Source organism: Elephantulus edwardii, unplaced genomic scaffold (genome assembly GCF_000299155.1).
Source record: "Elephantulus edwardii isolate Elephantulus edwardi_28Jun2011 unplaced genomic scaffold, EleEdw1.0 scaffold00207, whole genome shotgun sequence".
Classification (NCBI taxonomy): Eukaryota; Metazoa; Chordata; class Mammalia; order Macroscelidea; family Macroscelididae; genus Elephantulus; species Elephantulus edwardii.
In genome coordinates, this window is record NW_006399957.1 from 291,590 (window position 1) to 302,463 (window position 10,874).

The window sequence follows — 10,874 nt, forward strand, 5'->3', positions numbered from 1 at the left end:
AAAGCTGAGACTGGTCAGAGACCTTTTCTCTATAGGCAGTGCCAGCAGTGAAAGGGCAGACACTGTGGAGCGAAGCTTGGAGCTGTGTGTCTGTTGCTTTCTCCACAGGCGGGGACTGCTAGCTAGCCACAGAAAGTAAAACTCTGCCAAAGGCTAGTGACACACTCAGCGTAGCTGTGCCCCACCTCGCCTCAGGCTGTCCTGGCCACACCATAATGGGTGGCTCTCTGTGAAATTGTCCCTGGAGAGCACAGCCTCGGGCCTGAGTCCTGCCATGTCATGCCCACTGCCCTACCCTGGAGTCTCCGCTGTCCATGCCCCCAATCACAAGTGCATTGTCGGGGCTGTGTGCACTGTCCTGGGTGGGCGAGCGCGTGCTGTCCTCAGGCAGAGCCTGCTCCAGGCTGGCGGCGCGCTGCTGCTGCTCCTTTAGCTCAGAGTAGGAGCGTGAGAAGGTGTGGAAGATGGAGGTGACAGGGAAAGCCAGCAGCAGGATGCCGCTGAGGATGCTACTCAGCGCCACCACCTGCCCAGGCAGGCTGCGTGGTACCATGTCACCATAGCCCACAGTGGTCATCGAGATGACGGCCCACCAGTAGCTGGCCGGCACACTGGAGAAGTCGCGGTGCGCGCCCAGCTCGCGCTCGGCCAGGTGCACCAGCGGCGCAAAGAGCGCCATTGCCACGCAGAGGAAGAGCAGCAGCAGGCCCAGCTCTCGCGCGCAGCGGCGCGCCGTCAGCCCCAGCGTGCGCAGCCCCAGCGAGTGGCGTGCCAGGCGCATCACGTAGAGCACGCGCAGCGCGCGCAGTAGCCGCAGAACGAGCCCCGCGCGCTCCAGTAGTTTGTTCCCGCCCGCTGTGCCCGTGCCCCCCGGCTCCCCACTAGCCCCGGGGCCACTGCCCGCCGCTAGGTCCACCAGCAGCGACACATAGAAGGGCAGGATGGCCAATATGTCAATGATGTTGAGCGGCGTCCGCAGGAAGGCGCACTTGCTCTCGGCCTGCACAGACCGCAGCAGGAACTCGAAGGAGAACCAGGCCACGCACACAGTCTCCAGCACGAAGAGGTTGCGGCACTTGGGGGAGCACTCGCCCTGGGGGAGAAGAAGGGGCAGAATTGGCAAGACCTGCAGCCAGTGCTTTGGATCCTGATCCGCGAGACATGGCTGCACTTCCTTCTCATCCCGCAACCAAATGGGCGGGAGAACAGAGAAGCCCAGTTGCCATAAATGACTAGAACGAGATGGACTTCTAGGCTTGGGAAGAGAGGACCTCAGCTGATATACTCCCTGCCTCTCCATAAAATTGATGAAAGTTACTTAAAAAAAAAAAAAAAATTAAAGCAACTGGAATATTCCAGTACCGCTAGGTTCAGCTCCCTGCCTTTCACGAAGGAACACAACCTTTCCTACCCTACTCACAGCTGCCGGCTACAGAGGCAAAGTCCTGGCAACAGGGGTGATTTTTGGATGCAGTGCGCTGTAAATACTGGGGTCCCTTCACCCTTGCCTCTCTGCCTGTGGGGTGGTAGTTCCACAACAGAACAAATAGATCTCAGACTACATCCTCTGGACACCCCCACCCTTGTTCGGCAGTGGCACTCACACCAGAACTGGGCCTAAAGGAAGAACTGTAAACCAGCTCCTAGTCTTTACAACCTGACTAGCAAGAGTGCATGGAGAAGGTTAAAACTAAGGCTGTTCTCCAGGACGTGGAGGCTGTGGTGAAGGGAGTTGGGGAAGAAGTTACAGCTTAACAGGATGGCTGTGTGGACCCCTGCTGGGATTTGAACTAATAACTGGCCCTGACCTTGAAACTCTGAACTGGTGCAGTTTCATTTACATGCCCCTGGACACTTGTCAGCCTACAAACAATGGAGCATAACCTATGGTATGATGGGGAAAAGGTGGACCTGCCACCCAGGGTGATGTCCCCAGAGTTGGCTCTGCCTAGGCAAAACAACCACGAAAATATATACAAATCAGGAGGTGCCAGTCCCTGGGAAACGACATGACATTTTTTAAAGTAGAGGAAAGCCCTCTCCAAGAGTGAAGAGTGAGTGCAACCGCAGGCTGGAAGGAGTGCGCAGGGTCTGGCAAGAAGTGAGTGCAGCAAGAGGTTAGAAGGCACGCACAAGACCTGGCAGTTTCCTCTGCAAGAGTGAAGAGTGAGTACAACATAGGCTGCAAGGAGCACACAGGATCTGGCAGTTTCTTCCAACTGCACAGAGAGTCATTATGAGCTGACTGTATACTGCCTAGGAACAAAACCAACACATTTTTTTGCTGTTAGTTTTTCATTCTATTTCATTCTGTTTGGAGAACTGGCCCTTCTTGATACTGTGCCCAAAGAATAGGAGGCAAAGCCTTGCCATCTTTACTTCTAAAAGAACACTCTAGCTTCACTTCTTTCAAGGCAGAAACTCATAACAAAATTTCAACTCAATTCATGTGGTTGAGTCAGAACCAGCCCTCCAGCAGGCTTCTGAGGCATGAGAGATTTCTCATCTGTACCTGTGGGCAGGTCTACACACCCTTCAGGACCAGATAGGCCCACCCCTCACGTCTACATATCCATCAAGAGCAGACCCTCCTCTTATGTCTACACATCCATAGGTCCAGATCCTCCCCTCACATCTACATATCCTTTGAGATCCTCTCCTTATGTCTACACCCCATAGGACCTGGTCCTCCCCTCACGTCTACATATTAAGACAGATCCTCTAGTCATGCCTACACCCCATATGACCTCTCACCTTGTGTACATATCCAGAGGACCAGATGGACCCTTTCCTTATGTCTGTATATCCATAGGACCAGACCCTCCCCTCAGGTCTACGTAACTACAGGACCAGACGCTCTCCTCAACTCTATAAGTCTATTAGCACCAGATCCTTCTCTCATGTCAACATTTCTAAGAGGACAGATCCTCCTCACTTTACATCTGTATGTTCATCAGGATCAGCATCCCCAGTGGGGCAGGAGAGAGCCTCTTGACTGGAAAACTCTCTCATGAATAGAAGGTACACACATTGTAGATCAAGCACAGTTTTGATCCTGACTAGATATATAGCAAGGATCCCTGGTGTTACAATGGTTAAAGCATTCAGCTGCCAATAAAAAGTCTGGAGGCTCAAATCCACCAGCCACTCCACAAACCAAAACGAGGCAACTGCTTCTGTAAAGCTTATAGCCTTGGAAATTCTATGGGGCAGTTCTCTACAGGGTCACTACAAACTGGAATCATGAAATGACAGTGAGCTTTACTAGCTCCCCAGGGGAAGAATGTCCAAAGTGGTGACTCTGTGAAAGACAAGAGCAAGAATGGGGACACTGGCTTTCCCCAAAACATCACTGCATTAATCTCAGTGGCCTAGGAATCCCAAGAGGCTCATGCTCATCTGAGCTGCCTTTGGCCCTGATCACCAACCATGCCAAGTTTCTCCATACTTTTAACAACACCATGGTAGTTTCACTTGATTCTGGAGTTACTCTCTATCCTTTTACACCATCTCTGCAGCATCAATCTTGACCAATGGCTCTGACCAACAGCCTAGGCCAATGGTCCGGACCAAGGTTGTGCTTTGCATTTTCTTTATTGAGAAGGACATCACCTTTTCAAACAGGTACATAAGAGCCCCACATCCTGTAGCATTCTCACTTTCCAGAGCAAGACTCACCAAGACCTCCCCACCGACTGAGTCCTCCCAAATGGCTTTCTCTTCTGAGTTCTGCACAGAGCTGTAACCACCGACATGTCTGAGGCAGGTAGAACCACATCCTGCAGAATTCTCAGAGTAACCCCTAGTAAGCCCTACCGTGGACCACCCACTCCCAGTGCAGTTCTTGTACGAGCAACTTGCTCTCTGAAACACTGAAGTCATCACCACATGGAAAACACTGATTGGAAGCAAAATCTGGAAGCTAGCCTTGCTCTCTATCCTGGAAACAAAGTTGTAAAAGGTGCCCAGAGATGAAGCCAAAGCAATTTCCTGAAACTTACATTTAAACTAGGGTTGAAGGCCTGACTCTTGTCAAGATGGGTTCAGGCCAGCAATCCAAGGCTATTAAGTCAGAAAGGATGGGAGGGGGCAGGCACTGGACCCACACCAACATCTGAGGGGCACTGTGGGGTGTGGCCCCACGGGGTCTTGGGACAATGATGTCCACTCATGCTCAAAGATCTCTGGCACTTCGGGTGCCAGCCTTTCTTTCTGCTCACCGACAAGCTCTGCTTGGGCTCCCTGCTGCCCAGCAGCCCCACTGACCCAGGATACTCTCTCCACTTGAGAGTCTGCTTTCCCAATCATTAGAGCTGGAGAAGGACAAAGATGGCAGTCTCAGCACTTCTGACTTGGCCAGCTTCCCACAAAGCTGCTGTGGGCACCGCCCAGCTAGGGGGGTTGGGGGACTTCTGGTCTCCGCTTACCTCATTCACAGCACCAGACTAGACCCTCAAACACCAGCGTTTCACCCTGCCGTCTAGGCTCTGGCACCCACCTGGCAGATTGAAATGCCAGAGCAACTTGACTAGGCTTCCACCAGCAGGGCAGCTCCAGGAGGCCATGCAGACTTCAAGCCTGTCCTGTGAGTGCACCTGGTCTGCTCGGTTTCATCCGAGTATTCACCAGAGTAGGTAAGGGGCCTCTCCCAGCGCAGAGTGGGTGGGCTGTAGGTCCACACTGGGCCTGTGCACCTGAGCCATGGCACTCTCCGCTGTCCCGTCCACCCTGTCCAGTGCCCCTACACACTGCTGCTGCCTGGACCTCCGTACCCACTTCCCCTGCCTCCTCGCGGGGCGCGTGCTCACCCGCTCCTCCTCTGCGCGGATGTCTGGCATGGTGCTTAGGCAGAGACCCACGGCCGTGATGGCCACGAAGGAGACAGAAATGCAGGCAAAGAGCTTGCCTGCCAGCCCCGAGCGCGGGTTCTCCACCACGTCACGCAGGAACCGCCGGCCCTGCGCCAGCCGCCCGCTGGCCCCCAGGGCGCACTCAGGGGAGGCCACGGAGGCGCGGCTCGAGCCAGCCCCACGGTCGGCCTCAGCTGCCTCCTCCTCGCGGCGCCGCAGCCTCCGCAGACAGCAGCGCTCCAGGTGCGCCTCGTCGATGCCCCAGTAGGCCAGCTCGTCGCGGAAGGCCAGCGCACACGAGTCGCGCAGGAGTCGCAGCTTGCCTGCGCGCAGCAGCGCTGCAATGATGCGAAAGGCGCAGGGGTTGCGGTCGAAGAAGAACTCGTCCCTGCCCGCGTCGTAGTCGTCGCACACGCGCAGCAGCTCGGCAGGGTCGCGGCAGGTGCGTAGGCGCTCCAGGCGCGCCAGGGGGCAGCGGGTCAGCGCGGCCCAAGGCAGGCGCAGCCGACAGCCACCAACATTGATGATGATGTGCCGAGTGCCAGTGAGGCCACCACTGAAACCACTGACGCAGGGCTGTTCTGCGGGCCCTGGCAGCAGAGCCATGACCCCATTCGCGAACCGGCCGGGGGCACAGGGGCAGTCAGGTGGCTGCAAAAGACAACAGACTGAGGTTAGAGCCTTGGCACGAGGACACATTTGGCCCCGTGTTTGTCCCAGGGTGCTGGAGAAGAGCACTAGGAGCTTCCTGCGGACTTCCTGCTACCTGGCTATTGATTTCTTCCCTACATCCACACTCAAACCTGCTGCTACTGGCTTAACCATCAACTTGCCAGCTGAGTCCTTTTTGCAGGAATCTGGCCGTAATTTACCTGAATAGTGGAACATCCAAGATGTGGGCCGCAGGATGAGCTATGACACGAAGGTTTGCAAATAGGTGCCTGGGGTGCTGCCTCAACAGCTTCTGGCCCCTAGTTCTGGGCTAGACTGGGCTTTTGCACATGAACAGAAAACCAGGCCACCTGCTCTTTGCAAAGAAATTTCAGAGAAAGAAAGGATGGCAAGGAATCAAGCAGGTTTCTACCTGTTGTACAAGAGTCACTGTGAGCCCATGGCATCTAAACAATCCAAGAAATTGTCAAGGCAAACAGGCATAAGAAACATCAGAAATGCAAAGCGAGAGTGTTGGATTTCAGTCAAGGAACCAACTTTAAAAAAACCAAACCCCAAACCCCAAAACATTATCATCAGAGCAATGTTTGCTGATCTTGTGATTTACAATGAAGCGATATAATTTTTAAAATTTATTATTTTATTACTTTTGTGTGTGTTTACCATGGAATCAGATCTGACCAGTACAGGAGGAGATTGCCCCTCCTTCTACCAGCAGTGCATCCGATGGATTAGAATTGCATACCTTTGGGATTGCAGTGCAGCTCCTTGCCACTAGGCCACCAGAGCTCCCTATGAAGTGGTATTTTAAAAGAAGCCCCATCACTTTGGAAGCAAGTTGCAATGAAGATAAACCTGCGTAGGACGATGTTTTCTTTAAAATTTGCCTGATTTGCACAGCTGATATGTTCCAAGCTCCAGTGTCTTCCAAATTTTAGGAAATGGAAGAAAAATGTGCACATTGTCAGATACATCACGCCATGGTCTATTATTTCTAAACAAATCCTATTTCTAACATTATTCTTGGAATAACAGCCACTTAAATCAAGTGCTTCCAGTCTTGCAGGCTGATTCAGGTGCCCAAGTCTTCAAAAGCAGTTTTGTCACATTCCCTATGGCATGAGGAGCATCCTGCTTCATCCACAGCCTACCTCAGTCTTCACCTAGTGGCCAAGATGCACCCAGCCATTAATTGACGCTGCCTTTTTGGGTTTGAAGTCAACCGGGCTGTTGGGACGTTCTTCTGTCAATATTTGTGAGAACTCTGTTAGACAAACACTAGGGATATTATAGTTAATGTTAGATAGATCTTGGCAGAAAGCAGAAAATACCAGAAGAATGTCTATCTGTGCTTCATTAACTATGCAAAGGTTTTTGACTGTGTGAATCATAAGAAGCTGTGGCTGATTCTGAGAAGAATGGGAATCCCAGAACATTTGATTGTGCTAATGTGAACTCTATACTTGGACCAAGAGGCAGTCGTCAGAACAGAGCAGGGAGACACTACATGGTTCAAAATCAAGAAGGGAGTCCGTCAGGGATATATTCTGTCTCTATACCTTTTCAATCTGTATGCAGAACAGATCATCCGAGACGCTGGGCTCTAAGAGGAGGAATGTGGCATCAGGATTGGTGGAAGAATCATCAACAACCTGCGTTATGTGGATCACACAATCCTGCTTGCTGAAACTGAGGAGGACCAGAAGCGCTTGCTGCAGAAGGTCAAGGACTGCAGCCTCCTATATGGATTGAAGCTCAACATCAAGAAAACAAAGATTCTCACCACTGGGGTAATTGACAGCATCAGTATGGATGGTGAAGAGATTGAGATAGTTAACAGTTTCAGTTTACTTGGCCCCGCTGTCAAGACTCTTGGTGACAGCAGCCAGAAAATTGAGATGAATTGCATTGGGAAAGTCAGCTGTGAGGGACCTCTCAAGAGTACTGAAGAGCAATGATGTCAGGCTGGAGATTAAGGTGCGCCTGATCCAGACTATCGTCTTCGAAATTATGTGCTGTGCATCAGAGAGGTGGACAGTGAATACAGATGATAGAAGGAGAATTGATGCCTTTGATCTGTGGTGGTGGAGAAGAGTGTTGAATATACCATGGACTGCTAGGAGAACAAACAGGTTTGTCCTGGAGAAGGTGAAGTCTGAATGCTCCTTGGAATCAACGATTCTGAACCTATCTATGTCTGATATACTTTGGGCATGGAGGGACTGTTGCAAGGAGGGACTGGTCCTTGGAGAGGGACATCATGTTTGGCAGAGTGGAGGGACAGCGCAGGAGAGGAAGACGTTCCGTGAGATGGATTGATTCTGTGACTGGAGTGGTGGGAATGAGTGCGTATGAGATGGCTAGATTGGCACAGGATAGAACGGCGTTTAGGGCTCCTGTACATAGGGTTGCTGTGAGTCGCAAGCGACTCGATGGCACATAACAACAAGTATGAATAAGAGGGAACAGCTCACAATTCATATGGCTCAATGCCTTTCCTCCTGTGGCCAAGACCTGTCCTGCCCATGTAGAAGCTATTCATTTTTGACCTGAGGTGGAACTTACAGGTGAGATTTGACTCTGTGAAACACAGCACAAAAGGGCCTGGCTTTTTTTTTTTAATTTTAATTTCTCCTCTTTTAAAAAAATATCATTAATTTTAATGAAAATTTACAGAGATTTTGGATTTCCATTCATTCATTGTTACACTTTTCTCCCTGCCCACCCCTTCCCCCCAGTTCGCTCTTCTCTTTGAAAGGTAAAAGAAAAATTCTTTCATTGTTATACAATCCCTCCCCCCAAGTCCACTCCACTATGTAGCCTTCATTCTGGACTCCTGTCATGACAATAATACCTAATCATATATCCCTTTTAAACAGTTCTCTCCCTCATCTCTTTCAATGCAGTATACATTATTTTTTTGAATTATTAAATTTTATTAGTTTTAATGAACATTTACAGGGATTTTGGGTTTTCATTCCTTCATTGCTGCACCATTCTCTCTACCCTCCTCCCCAGTTTGTTCTTCTTCCCCACCATCCGAATGTCTGTTTTAATTGTCCACTTGCCACAGTGCTTGTCAAAGTCAGTTCTGATTAATCTCCTTTGTCGGTGTGTCCTTTGCCATTCCCTATTCACTCCTCCCTGAGAGAGACTTCACCCTGATTCATAAGGAAAAGGGGATGGCGTATTCTCTTAGCTACTTCCTGCTGAAAAGGGATGCTGTGGGTTTCAGGATGAAGATCTTCTCTCACTACTCTAAAGGGCCCCTTTGGCAGTAGGAAACATTATTTATCCCATCTTTCTCAGTCTTCCCCCAACCCCAATGTCAGTCCCGTTTTACTATGCAGTATTTGTCCTTTTGTGACTGAGATATTTCACTCAGCATAATGTCCTCCAGGGTCACTCATTTTGAATAATATTTCATGAGTTGTTTGTTTTTCAACACAGCATAGTATTCCATTGTATGACTACACCAAAGCTTCTCTATCTATTTATTTGTTGCTTTTAGCAGGTTTGTGCCTAGAGGACCCGGGAGCATGCATTAGTGCAAACCTGGCACACCAAGAATCCCAGGGATTCTTACTGCCAACACCATGTAGATAAACATACAGAAGTATACAGTGGTGCTTCAAGGAATTAGAAAGAAAACTCACCTTTCCCCTTTGGAGGACAGGCCCATCACCAGGGCAGCTCCTGGCCTCTGTGAAAGGGGTGGAGCAGCTTTGCAATGCACACATCCAGTGCAGAACTGAGCCCAGATATAGACCACACCACACTTACCAGAAGGCCCTCATGTGTATCCAGAGAAGCAGCCACCTAATCACTGGTGGACCCTCACGTTACAGGGCGCAAGAAGAGAGATGATAAACCAGACCTCAAAGAAACACCAGAGAACCCAGCTGGCTGCAGCTGACCCATGCCTGACATCACGTCTGTCAGTCTAGTTGTGAGTCCACACCACACTGTTTCTGTTATAATTCAAATCATCCCCAGTGCTGGATTACTATTTTTGAAACCAAGAAAGGCAATCTTTATCTCCATGAAATGAAAGCAACCCTCCCAATCCTTTCAGAGCAGAGGAAGCTAATCTCAAGATGAAGGGCTTTGTGTTTGTGTGGAGGGAAAGCTCTTGGCAGACTTCTGTGGGTTGCATTGTCCACATCACCGTTCATGGCAGAACCTAGCTCTTGGGCCAAGCTTCAGAAGTTGGTGTGGATAGCTGGTCTCTGCAGCTAGTGATGCCTGCTTGTCCTGCAGTTTCTGCCCTGGCTGCTGACTCTGACCATGGCCATTTCTCCACAGCTGCAGCCCCTCTACTGTTTAGGTGACCTTGACCTTGGCTTTGCCTCTGAGCATACTCAGCACAATGGGGGATTTAAAAAACTGAATTTATTCTCTCCCAGTTCTGGAGGGCAAAAGTGCGGTTCCAGGGCACCAGCCTTGTGGATTCTGAGGCTGAGAGAAACTGTGCCATGCTCCCTCCCAATTTGTATTTCCTCTTCCCATTAAATTTCTCTCTCTCAAATGCAAATGAAAAAAAAAATTCTCTCCTCTTTTAAAGCTCAGGTGAGATAGGACCCATCGACCCTAGTGTGACCTCAGGTTAGTTGAGGGCATCTCTGTAGACCCGTGTTTCCAGGTAAGGAGTGTGCACAGGTGCAAGAGTGAGAACATCAGCATGTCTTGAGGGACTTTCTTCAATTTGTAACAGTACTGTTGTTAGATGCACTGAGTTAAGCAACGCTATGAACAACAGAACTGAACTCTGTCCTATCCTGTGCCATCCTCATCATCTCGGACATACTTGAATCCATTTGTTGCAGTCACTGTGTCAACTCCTCTGACTAGGGGAGGGGAGCCTTCTTTTCTGCTGACCCTCTGTCTTTCCAAGCATGATGTTCCTCTCCAGGGATTAGCTCCTGCCAGCAACATGTTCAGAATATGTGAGGCAGAGCTTCACCAGCTTTGCCTCCAAGGATCACTCTGGCTGCACTTCTCCCAAGATGGATCTGTTTGTTCTTTTGGTCATTCATGGGATACTCGGTACTCTTCTCCAGTTATGCTGTCGTGTGTCTGAGTCAGAACCAACCCACAGCTGACCCTCCAACGGGTTTTCAGGGGCAGTAAACCGCACAGGATACTTCCCATCCTTCTTCTGTGGGTTGTTGTTAGGTGCCATTGAGTCGAGTATGACCCATAGCGACCCTATGAACAATAGATCTGAACCCTGTCCTATCCTGTGCCATCCTCACACTTCCTGACAGAGCCCATTGCAGCAGTCACGGTGTCAATTCCACCTGCCCGAGGGTCTTCCTCTCTTTTGGAGACCCTCTACCTTTCCGAGAATCA

The 10,874-nt window shown here is 50.3% G+C and overlaps 1 protein-coding gene across 1 annotated transcript; it reads right to left on the reverse strand.

Annotated features, from left to right (window-relative positions):
• Window positions 1-277: 277 nt before the first annotated feature.
• Window positions 278-5,456, reverse strand: KCNG2 (potassium voltage-gated channel, subfamily G, member 2). The gene is made up of 3 exons (XM_006897242.1): window positions 4,809-5,456; window positions 898-1,093; window positions 278-855 (listed from the first exon to the last, which is right to left on the reverse strand). The coding sequence occupies exons 1-3, from the start codon at window positions 5,454-5,456 to the stop codon at window positions 278-280; spliced, it is 1,422 nt and encodes a 473-aa protein (XP_006897304.1).
• Window positions 5,457-10,874: the final 5,418 nt, after the last annotated feature.